Below are 22,973 nucleotides of genomic sequence, written 5' to 3'. Positions count from 1 at the left end.
TCGACATTCACTATAAAACCGATGTTCCATAGCTTCGCAGCTCGTCATTCACCATTAAACCGATGTTCCGTATCTTCAGATTCAACTCGACATTCACCGTAAAACCGATATTCCGTAGCTTCACATTCAGTTCGGCATTTACCATAAAACCGATGTTCCATAGCTTCGCAGCTCGTCATTCACCATAAAACCAATATTCCGTATCTTCAGATTCAACTCGACATTCATCATAAAACCGATATTCTGTAGCTTCACATTCAGCTCGACATTCACTATAAAACCGATGTTCCATAGCTTCGCAGCTCGTCATTCACCATTAAACCGATGTTTCGTATCTTCAGATTCAACTCGACATTCACCGTAAAACCGATATTCCGTAGCTTCACATTCAGTTCGGCATTTACCATAAAACCGATGTTCCATAGCTTCGCAGCTCGTCATTTACCATAAAACCGATGTTCCGTAGATTCACATATAGCTCATCATAAACTTTCATTCAGTTCATGCAATATTGATCATTGGTAAGTCAGCATTCAGGCACGTTTGCGTGTGTATGAATGTATGTAAAGCAAACCTTTTTGATAATTTAATTAAAGTTATAAGACAAAGATACTTTACATAAACTTTTTAATTCAGTCGGAATAACTTTAGCGTTAACATATGGTTACCTGTTATGAATTGTTCCCCGACTGGGTCATTGCTTTTAACTTCCTTCGTGTTAGAAAATAAGTTTGCTGCAACGTCTGCAATAATCTCCTGTAAAACCATGTATTGTTGATATTAATGCATTTATAACATACAATATATATACCAATGCTTTCTAGCACGGTACTTCTAGTTTCTTAATTCTTCTAGAGCCATGTAAAATTCAAAGTACATGTAAATGTAAACTCATTTTTGCCAGAGGCTCACGTAATATCATTTTATTAAACTTGTTCAATAAATTCAGTATTTAACTTACACTCATTAAATATTCTCTATATACTGCCAGGCTTATTTCTAAGTACAGCAAATTGATGTAAAACATAAATCTTTCAGAGCTTATGTTATTAATTACGAAGTTGCGAAAGAAAATAAATACCTTTGATTCCTTTGTTAAATGTTTCGCTGCACCAGCAAAGCTAGACATAGTTTTAACTACTTCCTTTTGTACCTCAGGGTCCTTTTGTGTCTCGGGACTCTGTGATTTTGTCGAATTGAGGAGAGCGCCCGTCATTTCGACCATCACCTTCGATTGAAATATCATTATGAAATTTCATATCTAAATGAAATAAACCTTATATAGGCTGTCATTTTGCACAAACATAATCAACAATATAAAATCGCATGTAATAAAATCCCATGCAGTATTATGGAAAGCCTTGACTGTCTTATGATTATAAAAATGAACGTTGTTGTGTCACTCTTTCTTTATACAATGTGCCCTCATGAATGTATTATGTAGATGCATCCTTATATGAAGTCAACTGAACAATATATGATGTCAATGTGTCTTTATATGATGTCGACCAATCATTATACGATGTGCATTTATGAATATATGATGTGGTAGAATCATTATATACAGTCAACTTATCAATATATTATGTCAATCTTTCATTATACGATGTGCATCTGATATTATACGTTGTGCATTTATTAATATATTATGTGGTTGCTTCATTATATACAGTCAACTTATCAATATATTATGTGAATCTTTCATTATACGATGTGCATCTATTGTTATACGACCGCTGCTTTATATGAAGTGCAAACATCATTATATGGTGTGCTTCTGTCATTATACTGATGGGGTTAAATTTACCGGGTTATATCTCACTATGCACCGTTCGTGGCAACAGCGGGAAAACTCAAAGTAAACTATATCATATAGTGGTAAGCTGACTCTATATAAAGACAATTCTACATAATGTAGTGTTGTTTTGACTCTATTTAAGAATGATTCCACATAATATATTCGTAATTGCACATCATATAATGAAAGACTGACATCATATAAGGACAAATTCACATCATATATTGTTAAGTTGACTCTATATAAGGATGGTTCCACATAATATATTCATTAAAGCACGTCGTATAATGAAAGACTGACATCATTTAAGGACATGCTGACATCATATAAGGTTAAGTTGACTCTATATAAAGATGGTTTCACATAACATATTCATTAATGCACATCGTATAATGAAAGACTGACATCATATAAGGACAAGTTGACATCATATAATGTTAATTTGACTCTATATAAAGACGGTTCTACATAATATATTCATTAATGCATATCGTATAATGAAAGACTGACATGATATAAGGACATGTTGACATCATATAATGTTAAGTTGACTCTATATAAAGACGGTTCCACATAATACATTCATTAATGCACATCGTATAATGAAAGACTGACATCATATAAGGACATGTTGACATCATATAATGTTAAGTTGACTCTATATAAAGATGGTTCCACATAATATATTCATTAATGCACATCGTATAATGAAAGACTGACATCATATAAGGACATGTTGACATCATATAATGTTAAGTTGACTCCATATAAAGACGGTTCTACATAATATAATGTTGTTTTGACTCTATATAAGAATGGTTCCACATAATATATTTGTAATTGCACATCATATAATGAAAGACTGACACCATATAAGGACATATTGACATAATATATTGTTATTATGACTCTATATAAGGATGGTTTCACATAATATACTAAAAAATGCACATCGTATAATGATAGATTGACATCATATAAAGACGTGTTGACATCATATAATGCTGACTCTATATAAGAATTATTCCACATAATATATTCATAACTTCACATCATATAATGGCAGACTGACATCATATAAGGACAGATTGACATCATATATTGTTATTTTGACCTTATATAAGGATGGCTCCACATAATATATTCAAAAATGCACAACGTATAATGATGGAATGACATCATATAAAAACACGTTGACATCATATATTGTTAAGTTGACCAGATATAAAGATGGATCCACATATTATATTAATGAGTGCACATTATATAAGGAAAGGTTAACTCAATATATTGCTATATGGACATAACAACATTTAGGTTGATAATTATAAGACAGTTAAGGCTTTCCATACAGTATAATGAAATAACAGCTTTATTAGCATAACATTTTTTTGTTATTTGTACTTCAAAAGAGCATTAGTTTTAACATACTTGATTTTTCTACCATCATAACCATTGTAAGGTCATGAGATCTAATTATACAAATAAATTGTTATGTCGGCAATTTCCACATCGATATCATATGTGTAAGAAGAATTGTGGTTGTCTTATTGTCGTGATGTATATTTATTTATACATCATTGTTTGGCTGTAAATGTAACTCGGCAAATAAATTCATGAAAATAAAAACAGGTATCATTTGCAGTATAAACTTAACGCCGGTCATTAATTGAAGCAAAAAATGCTAAGTACCACTTGTGCTTTCAGGACTGTTGGGTCTTCTTTTGGCTTTGAATAAGAGGCAGCTAGATCGTCAGGAGAAATTGGTTCACCATCTTCATTTTTAGTAAACACGCCCCCTGCATCTGGGTCATTAGCTACACTTATCACTTCGTATTCTAGTGGCTGAATAATGAAAGATAATGACTTTTAAAGCACTGAAATATGAGCCGCGTCATGACAAAACAAACATAATGGGTTTGCGATCAGCATGGATCCAGACCAGCCTGCGCATCCGCGCAGTCTGATCAGGATCCATGCTGTTCGCTATCAGTTTCTCTACTTGTAATAGGGTTTTGAAGCGAACAACATGGATCCTGATCAGACTGCACGGATGCGCAGGCTGGTCTGGATCCATGCTGGTCGCAAACCCCATTATGTTGGTTTTGTCATGACACGGCTCAAGTATTGTTAAAAGCCGTTTTCTTCGGTCAAACATTTTATTATACTGTATAGTCAGACACTTTATTAACAGTATGAGTAGCAGCAGTCTAACGAAAGTCATTTTAAATTTGATTGCAACGAAATATCTTTTTTTTCTCAAAAATATATATTTATATGAGGATTGGAATATATTTGGACAGTGGATATGCAGCAAGAGAAAACATAGGTCGGCCAAATATAAAAGTATTCAAGTTGTGTATAAGTTGATTTATATCAAATTGTATATTTATATATAAGAAAATCAAAATTAAACATACGTTATCTGGAAGACAACTAGTTATTGATGTAATGACGGTTGCTGCACCGCTAAGACTTTTCGTTTTTAAAGCATTTTGTAGGTCAGCACCGGTGGAATTTAGTACTGTATCTATCTGCGCTACACCTTCCTCACCACTAGCATCATCTTGTACTGCCGGCGATATCTGGAATGTTTATAAAACAAAGATGCATATCAGAATGTTAATGATATAAGGGTCAAACATTTACGAAAAATCCTGTCACAGGATAAGGATGACACTAATGAGAACAGATGGGAAACATTTGATATGTTTCTTACAGGATTTAAAATTGAGCAGCCACTTATCTTTATTGTTTTCGCCTTTTAATGCATGTCTCTTACGAAGGATATACATGCATTACTTTAAAAATATATTCCAAAATAAATACGAACAGACGATGAATGGCCTTTTATTTTCCTCTGTTAATAACTTCTTTCAAGTCTAACTTCCAACTTGTTAAATTTGACCGATTGCTGCGCTTAAAAATAACATAGTGTTGATGCACCTTTTTACAGAAGTACGAGGACGAATCTTAAGCCCGAGCAGGGAAAGGGATTAAATGACCCATGTCATGACAAAACCAACATAATGGGTTTACGACCAGTATGGATCCAGACCTGCCTGCGCATACGCGCAGTCGATCAGGATCCATGCTGTTTGCTATCAGTTTCTTTACTTGTTATTAGGTTTGTAAACGAACAACATGGATCCTGATCAGAGTGCGCTGATGCACAGGTTGGTCCGAATCCATTTTGGTCGCAAACGCACTATGTTGGTTTTGTCATGTTCCGAGTTCGTTATCTTCATTTAGTATTAAGAAAACATAACTTGTGTCATATTTTTCACGTGCTTGTGTGATGCAATTTGTCAGTTACACATTGCGTCCAAAGTCAAAAATTAAAAAAATGCAACAACGGCTCGTGGGCACGAGACTCTGTCCGTTAACGCATGTTTTCCTTTCTGTTAATGTATACCTGTGTACAATAATGATAATGACCATTACATCATATTTACCGTGTTATCCCGTAACGCAGGAATGTTAATTAACGTACGAATTGTGCATCAGTTACGCCGAATCTAAACAATAGACAAATTATTTCAGAATAACAAAACGCGAGCATTTTGACAAATGCCTCGACAGTTACTGGTATCAGAAACAATAACGTTATAAATGTGTTATTGTTTTTTTTAATTAGTATCTACAAAACACAAAGCCACCGTCTATATGTATGTCATTCTCACAAATGATTATGAAAAGTTAAACTTTTACTGGATTTTTTGTTTTTCTTTTTGGAATAAGATTTTAAATATAATAACATGACAGCCGTAAGCATTTTCATTCATTGTATTCCATTTGATTTACCATTAGATATATTTGTCCTTTTACTTCATAGTTACATTATATCATTTGCTTCGGCCATATATCCATATATTGCATGTATAATTTCGGCGAAACAATGAAACGACTACTGCGTTCATCTCACATCCCTACGTTACGAGTTTGCACGGTTATACTGGAAGTAAATGAGCCGTGTCATGACAAAACCAACATAGTGCGTTTGCGACCAGCGTGGATCCAGACCAGCCTGCGCATCCACGCAGTCTGACCAGGATCCATGCTGTTCGCTTGCAAACTCTATTACAAATAGAGAAACTGATTGCGAACAGCATGGATCCTGATCAGACTGCACGGATGCGCAGGCTAGTCTGGATCCATGCTGGTCGCAAACCCTTATGTTGGTTTTGTCATGACACGGATCATTAATGTTTTAGTCATTTTATGCGTGCTTGCTATTAATGAAAGTACTTTCACTTTGATAACGTTTACGAAAAAATTATATAAAAATATAAATTAAGGTTTTTCTGTTTATTCTAGACTACTCGCCTCATAATTAACATTCGTTGCTGGTATTCATTCCAATCAACTGGGTCAAACTTGTAAGTCAAATGATTAAAAGATGAGCAAATTGCTGTGTTGTCTGCTAGGTTCAGAGGCATGTAAATTACGCGGATTGCACATTATGATATAGAGGATATGTGTTTAGTTCAGTGTTAGATCGGAATATATTTCACCAAATGAGCACCAAAGGTATACTTTACGAGTGGCAAACCAAATATATTTCGATCTTACACTAAACTAAACAAATTTTCTTTTTAATTATATGCAAAGAAACGTTTAAAAAGACAGTTTAAGCTAATCCGATATTAAAAACGCATCAAATAGTAATACAACGCGACGTCATTTACGCTGTCACGTTATTGAGTTGGTTTCCAGTACTGTGCACGCTGGTATTTCACTGAAATAACGTTAGGGGCTTCAATTAAAAAGAGTTAAATTATCAAATTGATAGTTTCACTGTTTCAAACCGTGAAATTATCAGTTCTATATGTCACTGATATATTTCTATAAACCACCGGAAAGCATGTAATAAATTCAGATAAACCATAAGTAAAATTTAAAAAATATAATTATTTTCTCTGTAGACGGACTACATTTTGAATGCGGATGAAAAAATGTCTTAACTAAATGGAATAACAGGCAAAAATAAATGCCGTCAAATATAAATTTTGCTCCTTTAAGAAAAAGAAAGTCGATGCCATCATACATAATGCTAAAATGTAACAAAATTAGATAAATTTAGCTGAATTATATTTCAAAATTGATGATGTGAAGTCATGATGTGATCACGTCATTAAGAAGAATGCGCGACGTTACGCGGCAAAACCAGTAAAAAATATTTAAAATTACTTTTAAAGCAGCACGCCTCCAGATTCCTGCTAATGTTCATGACAATTTTGAAAATGTATTCATATAAAATATCTTTAAGCTGACGGAGAAAATAATATGCACATTTCAGACGGCACTAACATCCAATGTAAATTACAAACAAGAGGGCCATGATGGCCCAAAGTCGCTCACCTGTATATAGGCCCCCGGAGCGGGGCCAGTTTAAACCCCAGGGCTTTTATTTGAACAAACTTGGTTGACACCCATTAGAAGATGTTTCATGCTAAACATCTAAGGTCTAGCTTATTGGGTTTTTTAAAAGAAGATTTTTTATGTATGTATATATATACATATAAAAAATCTTCTTTTAAAAAACCCAATATATATATATATATAATATGTGTATATATATATATATGTATGTATATATATATATAATATGTATATATCTAAAAAAAAGTCAGGGCGGGCCGATTTTAATTCTAGGAACAAAATTTGAACAACTTTGGTTTTGGACCTATAGATAATACCATAATAATATCAAAGCTCTAGGCCATTTACTTTCAGACCAGAAGATTTTTCAAGTTTTCACTATATGTATATAATGAAAATCAATGACCCCGAGGGGGGCCAATTTTGACCCGAGGGCCATTATTTGAACAATCTTGGTAGAGTTCTACCAGACAATGTTTCATGCCAAATATCTTACCTGTAGCCTTTGCCAATTCAGAGAAGATTTGTTTTATGTTTTACTATATACATATTAGAAAAACCTATGACCCCCCGGGGCGGGGCCAATTTTGACCCTAGGGCCATTATTTGAACAATCTTGATAGAGGTCTACTGCACAATGTTTCATGCCAAATATCTAATATGTAGCCTTTGCCAAATCAGAGAAGAAGATTTTTTTAGATTTTACTATATACATATAAGGAAAAACCTATGTCCCCCCCCCCCCCCGGGGCGGGGCCAATTTTGACACTAGGGACAAAATTTGAACAACTTTGGTAGAGGACCCATAGATGATACCATAGACCAAAAATCAAAGCTCTAGGCCATTTACTTTCAGACCAGAAGATTTTTCAAGTTTTCACTATATGTATGTAATGAAAATCAATGACCCCCGGGGCGGGGCCAATTTTGACCGTAGGGCCATTATTTGAACAATCTTAATAGAGGTCTACTACACAATGTTTCATGCCAAATATCTAATCTGTAGCCTTTGCCAAATCAGAGAAGAAGATTTTTTTAGATTTACCTATAGACATATAAGGAAAAACCTATGACCCCCCGGGGCGGGGCCAATTTTGACACTAGGGACTTATAGGAACTTTGGTAGAGGACCCATAGATGATACCATATACCAAAAATCAAAGCTCTGGCCCATGTACTTTCAGACAAGAAGATTTTTTAATTTTGTGTTTTTTGAAATCCTTTTTTGGCCCTGTGACCTACATATGCAACAGACCGGAACCATTTGAACAACTTTGAAAGGGGACCACCCAAGGATCATTTCTATAAAGTTTGGTTGATGTGCAGTCATTGGTTTCAGAGGAGATGTTCTTTATGTTAAAAGTTGACGACGCACGACGCACGACACACGACGACGGACGACGGACACAGGGCGATCACAATAGCTCACCCTGAGCATTGCTCAGGTGAGCTAAAAAGGTCGAAATATGCAAAATTTACCCTTAGTGCGTTAGTAACGCAGTAGAAATATGGTGAAAATACCTAAAAATATTGGCCATCAATCGCAAATAACATGGAAATATTTACTTTTATCTTTAGTCGTTTTACTTTTCATAAAACCTCAATACATTTTTCTCAAGTTTTATTTTCTTGAAATATTTTGGCTCATCTGGAGGCATGCAGCTTAAAAGCATAAAATTAAAAAAGATAATTTATTTGTTTTACATACAACATTGAAATAAATTTCGCTCGTAGGGTATATATTGCATCCGGTGTTCACTGGGTGAAATATATTTCAATCCTACATGCAAAATAAACAATGAGCCGCGCTTCGACAAAACCACCATAATAGCCGCGCAGTCTGATCAGGATTCATGCTGTTCGCTAACAAACCTTATTACAAGTCGCTAACAAACCTTATTACAAGTAGAAAAACTGATAGCGAACAGCATGGATCCTGATCAGACTGCGCGGATGCGAAGGTTTGTCTGGATCCATGCTGGTCGCAAACCAATTTTGTTGGTTTTGTCATGGCGCGGCTCAAATATACTCTATATCTACGAAAGTTACAAAAAGCCTACCTACAAATTCCATCCAACAAATGTTTTCTTTTCACAATCCCGAAAAACTACAAAATTTTAGCACATACCTGAATATCTCCTAGGTCTTTAGTAGTAAATGGTGTTTTTAAATGATCTACAACTCGTATCTCAACTCTTGTCATATTAATACCACCTGGAGGCTTCAACAGTCTAAATTCAAATTTCGTATTATCTGTAGAAGAAGAAAACTTAAAGTTAATAACTGTTTACGCTATGCTCACATATAGAATTGAATGTGAAATCATTAAGATTGTTTCTTGAAATATGAGGGCTGGAAAGAAATCACACCTGGTATGTATCCCCAAGTCACACGGATGTATGACTTATCAGATACAACTTTTATCTAACATAATCGCTCATTGTCTAGAAACCTTTGCACACATGTTAAAAATTCTAATGCCACTTTTTCATTTTTTTCTCAGAAAGTTTTCCCTCTGTTGAAAAATAATAGGAAGTGGCTTTTTGTGCAGTTATAGGAATCAAGAAATTCTAACGAGAGTAAGAGAGGCTGTATATAGACTAAATGAGAAAGTGACAGATAAAGCCGACAATGAAGGTAAAACAAAACAAAACAGTTTTCTAAGGCTTTTGCGACATTTTATTTCCATCTGAAACAGTAAAGAGTGATAGATAAAGTTTCCCATTTATTGCATAAGAATTAATACGCCATGAGAATGCAAACAACAGACCATAGACAATGGTTGTACATGTTCACATTTTTGGGTAGGATGCATCAGAAGATTAAACTTAGATTTTGGAAGGCTATGATATATATTATTACATTTTTTACTACATGTACTTACATGTCGATTCATATACGTTCGGAGCTAAGGTTTCATTCACCTCGCCTGTTTCTGTGAGATAAACCTGAGTCGCAGCATACTGAACATTGCTATTACTGTCTTGCGACGGATCCCTGCGGGGGTTTCTGTATTCGTCCTTCCATCCAGTACAGGTGACGGTGATAATATCTATACTTGCTGTAACTGTAACCAAAACAAGTGTTTTACTCTGTCATTATTCTTACATGTATTATTTCCATGTTAGATGAAAAATTTTTAATAGTGATAAAATTTATGAGTTTTAGTGAAACGAACGTTACAATGAATTTTTATGTAGGTGAAATGAAATCTTTTAACATCATTTCAACGGTGACATATTTCATATTCTAACACGACCCTCATTTTTCCCTATTAAACATAGAAGAACCGAAAGTGTGTGTTATTATGCTATAAAGTCACTGTTTGACGTTATATATTTAGATATGTGACGTAATCATTATACACGTGACGTAACCACTAAAAATGTGACGCGCTGAAAAAAAGTACGGAAACAAATCAGGCGCAAATTTAATTAATATCTCGTATGGCAGCATTTAATTGTTGATGTTGTGTTAGAATCGAAATAATATATCCAAATCGGGGATTTTATCGCTTGATAACATCACTGTTTGTCGTTCGGATGCGCATCATTATATCACTCGGGCAGTACGCCCTCGTGATATAATTCGTCGCATCCGAACTCCAAACAGTGATGTTATTGAGTGATAAAATCACTGTTTGGGATATATTATTTCTTAAACTTAGTGAAATGCTAGGGTATATATTCGTTAATTATCTCTTGTTCCATATTAGAACGAAAAGAACAAAATAAACCATAAATTCTAATAAAGTTTGTACATATGTCATGATCTTCTACACACACATAATTAACAGACATAATGAAGAGTGTATGCGATGTACATTTTTTGTTTGTTTTGTTTTGGGTTTTACCTCACATCGACACAGTATATAGGTCATATCGCGACGTTCCAGCTTTACTGGTGGAGGAAGACCTCAGGTGCCCTTCCGTGCATCATTTCAGGCACGAACGGGCGATGTACATTTAACTTGGCATACAGTGATCTTTACTGCGTAATGTGCATCATTATGATAAATGAAAACAAAGAGATTCTGGCACTGGCATTGTGAGCCGACAAATCTATTTTCTATTTCGAGATCGACATGTCAACTAATTACATGCGTCGTAACTTGCCTAAAAACTTATAATTATGAGTTCCTCTGGCCACAGGTCACAGTCTTTTGTTCATTTATGCTATCTTTTCAACTTTGTCTAAATCTACTATTGTCAATACAATCTACTCTACTCGATACAATATCATTTTAACTACAATCTTTTGTACTTCGTACAGTATTCTCTTCTCGTTACAGTATCTTATTTTTACATCAATCTACTCTTCTCGTAGAAATTTACTTCTCTCGCTACAGTATGCTTTTTTCCTCCTAATCTACTTTCATCTTTTACTATCTCGTCATACCCTTCTAAACTCAGTACAGTATGCCCTTCTCGCCCAAGTTTGCCTTTCACGTCAAAGTCTACTCAAAACACCCCTAGTATGCTCTTCCCGCCACACTCCTCTCTTTTCGTTACAATATGCTCTTTTCGCCACTATATGCTGCTCTTGTCATAGGAAACTCAACTGGTTACACTCATCTATGCTCGTTACAGTATCTTTTTTTGCCACAGTATGATTGCTCTTCTCCTTATAGTCTACTCAAATCAGTACAGTATGCTCTTCTCCTTATAGTCTACTCAACTCAGTACAGTATGCTCTTTTCGCCACAGTCAATCAGTTACAAGATACTCTGCTCAGAACGTTACAAACTTTTCTGCTTTCTGCACTCTACATAACTACCTATACCATGCTACACTCTATGCAATTTGCTCTTGTCGCCGAGGATTTCTACTTCAAAAATGAGTAACTTTAAATGTTACACAGTAAGTTTTAGCAACCAATAGAATAAGTAAAGCATAACCTGGCCCGTTTAGTGGAGTCTCGAACACACAGTTTCCGTCGTATGGTGGCTGATTGATGGCAAAGATGAAGTTTGAAGAAGTATCTGCAAACCCATCTGCTTTTACCGTAACCGTGACAATGTACTGTGCACTCGGCTGTTTTTCGCGAAGTGATTTTAGATAGTCAGTTGTCAACTTAAACCCGGTTGATGAACCTATTTGGAAAGTAAGTAATAAAATTCATTTTTTACTTATTTTTATTTCAATTTCAATTTTAAAACACATTTTCTCACATCATGTAATTTAGAAAAATCAGGATGATTTCTATCTAAATCTATATATGAGCCGCGTCACGACAAAACCAACATAGGATCCATGCTGTTCGCTGTCAGTTTCTCTACTTGTAATGGAGTTGGTAAGCGAACAGCATGGATCTTGATCAGACTGCGCGGATGCGCAGGCTGGTCTGGATCCATGCTGGTCGCAAACGCACTATGTTTGTTTTGTCATGACACGACTCAAATACAGATATAAAATAGAGTTCACGTAGATTATACTGATGGCATTGACCTTCATAATTGAGATTTTATTTTTAGAAACAATAACTTTGAATTAACTGACGTGTTGGTCTTAATAAAGGTATTGTTATGTAACAAATAAATACATAATAAACGTATAAATGAAATAAAAAGACTAGTTTTGAACAGTAAAGAACATTGGTTTTATATATTATGATTGTTTAAGACTTTATAATGAATAATAATTGTTATTTGTTATCCAAGAACAATAAATTCAGTCTACTTATGTGGTATTATATAGCACACAGGTCCTGTCATTTCACTTAAAGACCCCGTAAACAGTGAACCAGATCAATTTCACTGGGCAGCTATGTACAGAGTAAGCCATATACGGAGAAACTTTATTTTCTATATATGAGCCGCGTCACGACAAAACCAACATAGTGGGTTTGCGACCAGCATGGATCCAGACCAGCCTGCACATCCGTGCAGTCTGATAAGGATCCATGCTGTTTGCTATCAGTTTCTCTACTTGTAATAGAGTTGAGAGTTGGTAAGCGAACAGTACGGATCCTGATTAGACTGTGCGGATGCACAGGCTGGTTTGGATCCATGCTAGTCAAACTTATTATGTTGGTTTTGTCATGACGCGGCTCATATAGTTATAATAGAAAAAATAGACATTTAATTTTAATCGAAGGAAGCATCGTTTTATTATTTTGTTCTCCATTATTTTAACTAAAGCTAGGAAGCAAAACTAATTTAATAAACGGAACTACGTTTACGGCTGATAATCGAAACTTAAATCTAAGTGAAATTAGAATTCCTTAACAATTTTTCAAACCCGAGTTCAAAAGATTTCCATTGAAAAAAAATAGCAATAGGTTACAAATTTGATAAATTCTGTTAATACACTGTTCTAGTGATGTTTCCTACAAAACATGGTTAAAACAAAAAGTTACCTAGAATATTAGTATTGACCGAAAATGTTTTTTTCTATTACCAGTATACTCATAATAATCTAGAAATCTTATCACAGGTGTTTTAAAAAAACTCAGACAAACCTTGTTCGCTGAGTTTAGGGTGTTCATCATCAGTCTGTTGAAATGTCCATTTATAGTCGAAGGTGTTATTTTGTGTACCTGGTGTAAGAACAACACAATTTATCTCAAGGTCTGTCAAAGGTAGAATTTGGATAGAAGACACATCAGCCGAGCCATCGGTTTTATCAGGACATGACAAGCAACTGTTGTATTATGAAAATATGAAGTTAATAATTAAGTTAAACATGTGAAAAAAATATACAATGTATATGTATTTATATTATGCCTATAATATTGACCGAGTATGAAGCCAATCTGATTCGAATAGATCTGTTGACACCGAAAACGGAAATATCGATGTTCAAGTACGAATCAATATATGTTCGAGTACGAATCAATATAAAATGTATGTTCGTGTACGAATAATCATTATAATGTCGTTATTGTCTATTTGATTTACATGTACGTTATACACCGTCATTTGGCAGACTTAATAGCGGAAACATTCGGGAATCCCTTGAAAAATTCTCATCCGCGTTATCAATAAAATAGAATTTCCATCACATGGCAATCGCCTTTGGTTAGCTTTTATAGGAGCACATTAAGTACGGACCACATTGTCAAACCAGTGTGACAGCACGAAAAGAAAGCAAAACAACGTTTGTGATTTTATAATTTTTAAGTGAAATACATCGGTTTTTGATCGTTTTTGTATGTCATACTATCTTTGGCATAATATCTTTGGTTAATTTGTCTGTGTGGTACGTAATTCACTTGTATACCATAAATACGTGTTGAGGCTTTAATATTTCAGCCGCATCGCGACAAAACCAACATAATGGGTTTGCGACCAGCATGGATCCAGACCAGCCTGCGCATCTGCGCAGTCTGCTCAAGATCCATGCTGTGCGATATCAGTTTCTCTACTTGTTATAGGGTTTGTGAGCGAATAGCAATGATCCTGATCAGACTGCGCGGATGCGCAGGCTTGTCTGGATCCATGCTGGTCGCAAACACATTTTGTTGGTTTTGTAGCGACGCGGCTCATTTCTTAGTACTAGAATAATATTACTCAGAAAGAAAATGACGGTTAATTTGCACATTATGAAATAGTGCATATTGAAGTATTAGGTGAAGTATCTCAGCTACTAACTATCGTATCATGAGTAAACACAATGAATAGAAATTACTTACTTTAACGTTATATTAAGTGGATCGTCCTCTACAAAATATAACGCCTGTGCCCTTGTCGAACTCCTTGTATTGCGTTCTACTTTCAGAGAAATTATATAATACTGGTTAAATTTGAAGTTACTCTTATCAACAAGGAAATTTACAGCACCTACAAATAAAAGAAAAAAACTGCTTAGATTTAAATAATCTAACCAATCTATCCATCACAATATTAGAGTTGCCGCCGAAAAGCACATAAAGTTCTCAGACATACAGGACAGACCATACTTTTATTTTGACTTGCAGAGCAAATGTACTTATGATACAAAATGATACAAAACATTCAAACAAATTTCCCAAAATACTTAATATGATTCAAATATATAAGGTTTGATTATATACACAATGTTTAAATACAAAACATGTGTAACATAGCATGAAATGGACAATTAAATGCTTCTAGTCAAAATAAAGAAAAAGAGAAGAAGCAAATTTTCATTATTTGAGCCATGCCACGACAAAACCAACATAGTGCGTTTGCGACCTGCATGGATCCAGACAAGCCTGCGCATCCGCGCAGTCTGATCAGGATCCATACTGTTCGCTATCAGTTTCTCTACTTGTAATAGAGTTGGTAAGCGAACACCATGGATCCTGGTCAGACTGCGCGGAAGCACAGGCTGGTCTGGATCCATGCTGGTCGCAAACGCACTATGTTGGTTTTGTTATGACGCAGTTCATTTTTATCAACATTCAGAACTTTTATTGCGTGTCTCTTACATTTTCAAAGTTTCTTTTTTATTTTTTCTGAAAACAAATCTGTTTATATTCAAATGATTATAATATTAATTTTAAAGTGACATTATGCTCATTTTTTCATTGTCAAGTTGAGCTGAACGGACTATATATTTTAAAAGATAATGGTTAATGACCAATAGATGATTGTTTGAAAATGTTCACTACAAAATGATAGAATTAAACCTGCTAAATATATCAAAAGACTTCCCCACTCTTCATTAATATATTATAACAGGTAAATCCAGGTAGATATCTATAGAAAGTTCCCTGGGCCACGTCAGTTATTCATGCGAAGTAAATTGTAACAATTGAAAGGAATTATGGCAAACTGTAAGTTTATTTTGACTTTCACCTGTTCACTCGACATAATTGAGCCGCGTCACGACATAACCAACATAGTGCGTTTGCAACCAGCATGGATCCAGACCAGCCTGCGCATCCGCGCAGTCTGATCAGGATCCATGTTGTTCGCTTACCAACTCTATAACTATAAGTAGAGAAACGGATAGCGAACAGCATGGATCCTGATCAGACTGCGCGGATGCGAAGGCTGGTCTGGATCCATGCTGGTCGCGAACGCACTATGTTGGTTTTGTCGTGACGCGGCTCATAATTTGATGGGCATAATGTCTCTTTAGATATAGACAACTGTTGATAAGACAGTAATTATTTACGTACTAGGTTGCAGATAAGATGTACAGTCGACATCAGCTTGAGCAGGCCAAATACTTAGATCTGTGCTGCCTATAAACTGAGCAACGTGTGTCTTAGTAAGAGCCGTTCCAGTTCTACAAGCCCATGATCTTGTAAGAATGTTCGTATCAAAATCATCTTTTTCACTTGGATCTGATGAGTCGATGCTATCTAAGAAAACGTGGTCTAACCTCATTGTCTCGATACTGTTTACTGAATTATTCACTTTCATGATCACCGTCAAAGGTGGTAAACTGAAATCTATATCTGCGAAGTCACGCAAAATGGGTATAATTACATAATCGACGAAATAAGTGGAAAGTTCTAGTTTGTATGTAGCTTCGTCCTCCACAGTAAATTTGGGAAGATTTATTATTGTTGCACTTTCGCTGGTCAAATTTTTAATAAATTGTTCACCGGTGTTTGATCTTCTGTACAACGTCCAGTAGTGCTTTAGATCTCCATGACAAAATCCGGAAAGCCTCACATTTGGTTTTAGCTGTAATCAAAACATGACAAGGAAAACATTAACAAGATTGCTTTACCAATGATTGTAAACAACAGGACTGTACGACTGCATTTGGTATCCTGATTTGTTTCACCATTTCTGGATCTTTGAAGTGTTTAGGTTGTTCCTCGGATATAACAAAGTGCTCCACTGGTTCATTTAGTATTGTACAAAAGCGTAAACCTGCCATTTTGGCATACATTATCCATTGATACAGTACATACTGTTTTAAACACTATGATATCTATCACTTGTTGTTGTCTTGTAAGTGTAAACTAATGAAATTTTAATTTTTGTTCAAATTATTTAAGCAACACAATAATCAAATTATATGAGCAGCATAGTAACCAAATCATATAAACAGGACAATAATGAAACTATATAAGTATCAAAACAATCAAATATAAGCAACATAACAATAAAATTATATAAGCAACACAGTAATCATATTATATAAGCAGCACAGCAATCAAATTATATAAACAACACAGAAATTAAATTATATAAGCAGTACAGTAATCATATTATATAAGCAGCACAGTAATCATATTATATAAGCAGCACAGCAATCAAATTATATAAGAAGCACAGCAATCAAATTATATAAGCAGCACAGCAATCAAATTATATAAGCAGTACAGTAATCAAATTATATAAGCAACACAGCAATCAAATTATATAACTAGTACAGTAATCATATTATAAAAGCAACACAGTAATCAAATTATATAAGCAACAACACAGTAATCAAATTATATAAGCAACACAGTAATCAAATTATATAAGCAGTACAGTAATCATATTATATAAGCAACACAGTAATCAAATTATATAAGCAACAACGCAGTATTCAAATTATATAAGCAACACAGTAATCAAATTATATAAGCAACACAGTAATCAAATTATATAAGCAACACAGAAATCAAATTATATAAGCAACACAGTAATCAAATTATATAAGCAACACAGAAATCAAATTATATAAGCAACACAGAAATCAAATTATATAAGCAACACAGAAATCAAATTATATAAGCAACACAGTAATCAAAACATTTAAGCAACACAGTAATCAAAACATTTAAGCAACATACCAAAACAGTAATCGAAATCATTGAGTCAGGACAGTCATCAACTTATATAAGCAGCTCAAAAAGCACCCAAGTAGTCAAAATTCATAACCAGCACAGTAATCAAATTCTATAAGCAGTTAATCGATCAAGTTCTATGAGTAGGGTAAACAATTGAGTTTATAAGCAGCAGATCAAACAGAGACAAGACAATAAGCTCCATTATAATGTAATTTTATAAGCATTACAATGATCAACGTCTTTGAGCAGCAAAGCAACGGCAACACAGTTAAATCCTATAAGCATCACCAAATTATCAAAACAGTCAAATCTATAGGCAGCATGACAAACAAATTCAACAAACAACACATTAATCAAAATAAATAAGAAACACTGCAATGACATTCTGAAAGCAACACAGAAATGCAAATCTATAAGCAGCACAATAATCATTATCTTAAGGCAACAGAATTATCAAAAAAATTAAGCCGCAAAGTAATCGAATTATACAAGTATAAGCATTGCAACAGTCAAATTCCACAAGCAGCACATTTATCTCATTTATTACACATTTTAATACTAAATGCAGCACAATTATATAAAGCAGAACAACAGTCAAATTCTATGGCAACATACGAGGGTACATTTCTTTATCTCTACATACGAGGGTACATTTTCCTATCCCTACATACGAGGGTACATTTCTTTATCTCTACTTACGACGGTATATATCTCTATATACGAGTGTACATTTTTCTATCCCTACAAACAAGGGTTCATTTCTCTATCTCTACATACTAAGGTACATTTCCCTATCTCTACATACGAGTGTACATTTTTCAATCTTTACATACGAGTGTACATTCCTATATCCCTACAAACAAGGTTGCATTTCTTTATCTCTACATACGAGGGTACATTTATCTATCGCTACATACGAGGGTTCCTTTTTTCTATCTCTGAATTCGAGGGTACATTTATCTATCGCTACATACGAGGGTACATTTCTCTATCTCTTCATACATTGGTACATTTCTCTATCCCTACATACAAGGGTACATTTCTCTATCTCTACATACTAGGGTACAATTTTCTATCTATACATACAAGAGTACATTTCTCTATCTCTACATACTAGGGTACAATTATCTATCGCTACATACGAGGGTACATTTCTCTATCCCTTCATACATTGGTACATTTCTCTATCCCTACATACAAGGGAACATTTCTCTATCTCTACATACTAGGGTACAATTTTCTATCTATACATACAAGGGTACATTTCTCTATCTCTACATACTAGGGTACAATTTTCTATCTATACATACAAGAGTACATTTATCTATCTCTTCATATGAGGATACATTTAACTCTCTCTACACACAGAGGTACATTTATCTATCTCTACATGCAAAGGTTCATTTATCTTTCTATACATACAAAGGTACACTTCACTATCTCTACATACGAGGGTACATTTCTCTATCTCTAAATACGAGGGTACAATTCTTTATCCCTACATACAAGGGTACATTTCTCTATCCTTACATATAAGGGTAAATATATCTATCACTACATACGAAGGCACATTTCTCTATCCCTACATAAGAATGTACTTTTCTTTATCTCTACATACAAAGATACTTTTCTCTTTCTTTACATACGAGCGTACAATTAATTATCTTTACATACTTAGGTACATTTCTCTATCCCTACATACGAGGGTACATTTCTCTATCTCTACATACGAGGGTACATTTCTCTTTCTCTGCATACATGGGTACATTTATATCTCTCTACATACAAGGGTACATTTCTCTATCTCTACATACTAGGGTACAATTTTCTATCTCTGTTGACAGCACGAAAGTTAAAACAAAAAAATAGAACTCTGAGACAGTACAGCAATTCAAGTCTATGTCAGCAAACAATCTATATCAGGTAGCCTCCCTTCATAGTAACTAAGTTTTTTAAGCATTAAAACTTTAATTGATTTATATTAGAAGCAAATCAATTTAATTCAATTATAGCACAGTTATTAAATTCTATAGGTATATACAGAGTAACCATTGATTTATAAAAAAAAATATTTCCTATAGGTAGCACTGTCATTTAAGACATTAGGCAACAGGATACTAAAATTCTTAATAGAAATTAGATTCTTTAAACAACTATTGTAGATGCTAGAATTCTGTAGCTAGCTTTGTGATAGTGCTTTAAAGGCAGAGCTGTAATTTAATTTAATAGGTTGCTTGCTTTCCGAATTTCTAAAGGCGAAAGCGATTTAGTTCAATGGTCAACACACTTATTAATTTCATTAAACAGCACAGAAATAAAATTCTATAGTTAGAACATTAAATAATTTCTATAGCATTTAGATTGTATAGAGAACCTAGTATTTAAAGCAAGCCTCCAGATATATGCTATTTTTCATGAAAATCATTATAATAAATTATAAAGAAAATTATAGTCAGGTGAACAAAATAAGCAATTTAAACATAGCGAACGGCACGTTAAGAATAAAAAACTAACAAAAAATATATCAGAATATGGAAAACTGCGTTAGTCACAATGTTGATAAATACTGCATTAGTCATTAGTTGCAGACAAGTGTTCATATTTTATTCATATTTTTACTATTTTTAAGATTTAAATAAAGTTTTCTTAATTTTGATTTCTTTGAAATATTTTTGCTCACCTGGAAGCATACAGCTTTACGTTAAATAGGCAGCAAACTATCAAGCAACATAGCTATTAATTTCTTTGGGTAGTAATATAATTGGGCGAGGAGGAGGGGTCATATGTTTAACTGATCGAAACAGTTTGAAGCATTTTTGATACAGAATACTTAAATACGCCTTTGAAAATTGCACACTATATAAACAAAACAGTATACTAGTGTAATACAACTTACCGTAAATTCCTCGTTGGTTTTAGACCTGAATGCTCCATTTGGCTTTTTGAAGCTTGCGTCAAAGTACTCTTCAGTTGTCCAGCAATTGAAATAAACATGAACGGTTATTGGAGGAAAGACTTGAAATGATTTCAAATTGCTACACTTTACTGAAATAGTATGATTCTTTCCACCATCGAAAGTTTTTATTAACGTTATATTACTTGCAGTAGTTACTTCCCCTGTTACGTTTGTCAGTTCATCTGTTGTTCCGTCATTACTGTTAAACTCACAAGTTACATTAGCATATGTAGGGTCTGAAACACTAGTCTGATGTATTGAAAATGTTATAGGCTTGGTAAAAGGGTGATGCCCAATGTCATCTATATCATGCGAAAGTTGAAAAGTTGTTGTAATTTCATTAACAACTTTTACAATGTTTTGAAGTACTGCGTATGTTTGTAAAGAGTTGACCTCGGAAGGAAGCTGATTTGTACAATTGATTATTGTATTGTACCATCTCTCTGTATACGTTTTGGTCAAGGTATTTGTTGTACTAGCTAATTCACCAAATGTAGAAGGGGACATGTCAAAGATCATGTATCCAGGCGGTGAGTCATCGTTATAATCTACCTTACAAGAAACGGTTCCCATTGGCAGATTTGCAGTATCAGTTACTGTAGCAGTAAAAGAGGCAGTTTCACTGGAAAACAACAAAGGCGTAACCTCTAAAGTTAAATCAACAGCGTAAATAACGTTTATCTCAATAGTTTTACTGAAGTAACTGACATAATTTGATATTTCAACAGTGATGTTGTAGGAACCAGCAGATTCAAATGTATATGGAATTTCGTTTTGAAGCTGTTGACCTTCACAGAAATTTCCTTTCAAATCCACAATGGTTGTGTTTTGTTCAACTAATAACGAATGCATTAAGTCATCACCAGTTGTTAGTGTGATTAAAACATTAAACTCTTGGCCTACCATTATATATACTGGTTCATTACCAACTTCGTACGGCGTCAACGAAATTGTGACTCCATCTACAGGCGCTTGTACAGCCAACACAGCTGATCTGAGAATTCCGTTTTCTGCCAAAGGATTTACTAAATCAACATCAACGGTATAAAGACCAGATTCCATAAATCTGTCTTTTGGTATTGTAACGGTATGTGATTCGTTATTAATGTTAGTAAGAGAGTGCGACCATCCGTCAGGAAGTGAAATAGTTGCATTGACATCAGTCCCTGTACTAAAACTGAATGTGAAATCAATATCGTCGTCTAGCGGTGCATTGAAAGGTATCACAGATCCAGTAACGTTATTACTGATGTCTATTCCAGTTATAGATGATCCAACGTAGAAATTTTCTTTCTTCTCTATGTACAAATCTGTATCACCAAAAACTGGTATGTATAAGTCATAAAACCCATTTAGAATAAAGCTTGTTTCCACGGCTTGAGGATCAGACTGAAGAATTTCTAGAGCCTCAACTTCATCTTCGTTTTCTGCGATAATCATACACGTGACATTGGTTGGTCCGGTGAAAGCAAATGTCGCACTAAGTCCGTTTTCAATACCTGTTGCATTTACGTCAGCGGATGTAACAATTAAGGCTGATTCAACATTATTTTTACCTGCAATATATAAAGATGTAACAAAAAGTTTTATGACAAACTTATATTTCGAAGTTATGATTAACCAGCAACAGGCCATGGTGCTGCAGTCCATTTAATACATGGTAGAGGTTCGGCCTATTTCACAATGTGAAACTTTTCTGTCAACGATATAGTGTCTTCCCGCAAAACGGTAGACATAGACTGATACATTGTCGATTGGGCTCAGTTTTCAAATATTTACATATTCAAAGGAGTTTCAATTTCTTTATATTTATTAATTAACTTTTCAATATTACTCACGTTTTCATTTGAAATGTAAGGCTAATATGAGTTCACCACAACATTATAAATATAAAACAAGGCCATTATGCAAAATGTAGGGCCTTTGTGAGAAAACTCGGCAATTAGGAGATTAGAGAATTATGATTGGATCTTCAGCTCGGCCATTATAAATATGCTCTTTTTTCATTGAAAAAGTCGCCATTTTGAAATCCTGCAAGGTAGGTTTAAGAGACATTTTAAAACAAGAATCTCATTTGAAATTGGCCTACCTCACAACAACGGAATTTCAAGGAATGATAGTTGAAGAAAGTGA

At 34.4% G+C, this 22,973-nt stretch overlaps 1 protein-coding gene across 2 annotated transcripts in view; it reads right to left on the bottom strand.

Moving 5' to 3' along the window:
* The window catches only part of LOC132733957 (uncharacterized), a 57,541-nt gene that overhangs the window by 19,941 nt on the left and 14,627 nt on the right, over positions 1-22,973 (bottom strand). For both annotated transcript variants that reach the window (XM_060720653.1, XM_060720654.1), the window contains exons 2-12: positions 20,781-22,396; positions 16,268-16,781; positions 14,813-14,960; positions 13,640-13,821; positions 12,078-12,272; positions 10,065-10,247; positions 9,309-9,433; positions 4,219-4,383; positions 3,491-3,643; positions 1,082-1,228; positions 669-756 (exon numbers count right to left, since the gene is read on the bottom strand). In XM_060720653.1, coding sequence (XP_060576636.1) covers positions 669-756; positions 1,082-1,228; positions 3,491-3,643; positions 4,219-4,383; positions 9,309-9,433; positions 10,065-10,247; positions 12,078-12,272; positions 13,640-13,821; positions 14,813-14,960; positions 16,268-16,781; positions 20,781-22,396 — 3,516 coding nt within the window. The remainder of the gene's footprint in view (positions 1-668; positions 757-1,081; positions 1,229-3,490; positions 3,644-4,218; positions 4,384-9,308; positions 9,434-10,064; positions 10,248-12,077; positions 12,273-13,639; positions 13,822-14,812; positions 14,961-16,267; positions 16,782-20,780; positions 22,397-22,973) is intronic.

This window comes from Ruditapes philippinarum, unplaced genomic scaffold, assembly GCF_026571515.1.
Source record: "Ruditapes philippinarum isolate M1 unplaced genomic scaffold, ASM2657151v2 ctg36_1_1_1_1, whole genome shotgun sequence".
NCBI lineage: Eukaryota > Metazoa > Mollusca > Bivalvia > Venerida > Veneridae > Ruditapes > Ruditapes philippinarum.
The sequence above is the reverse complement of the archived record's forward strand: the minus strand, read 5'-3'. Positions and strand labels throughout refer to the sequence as shown.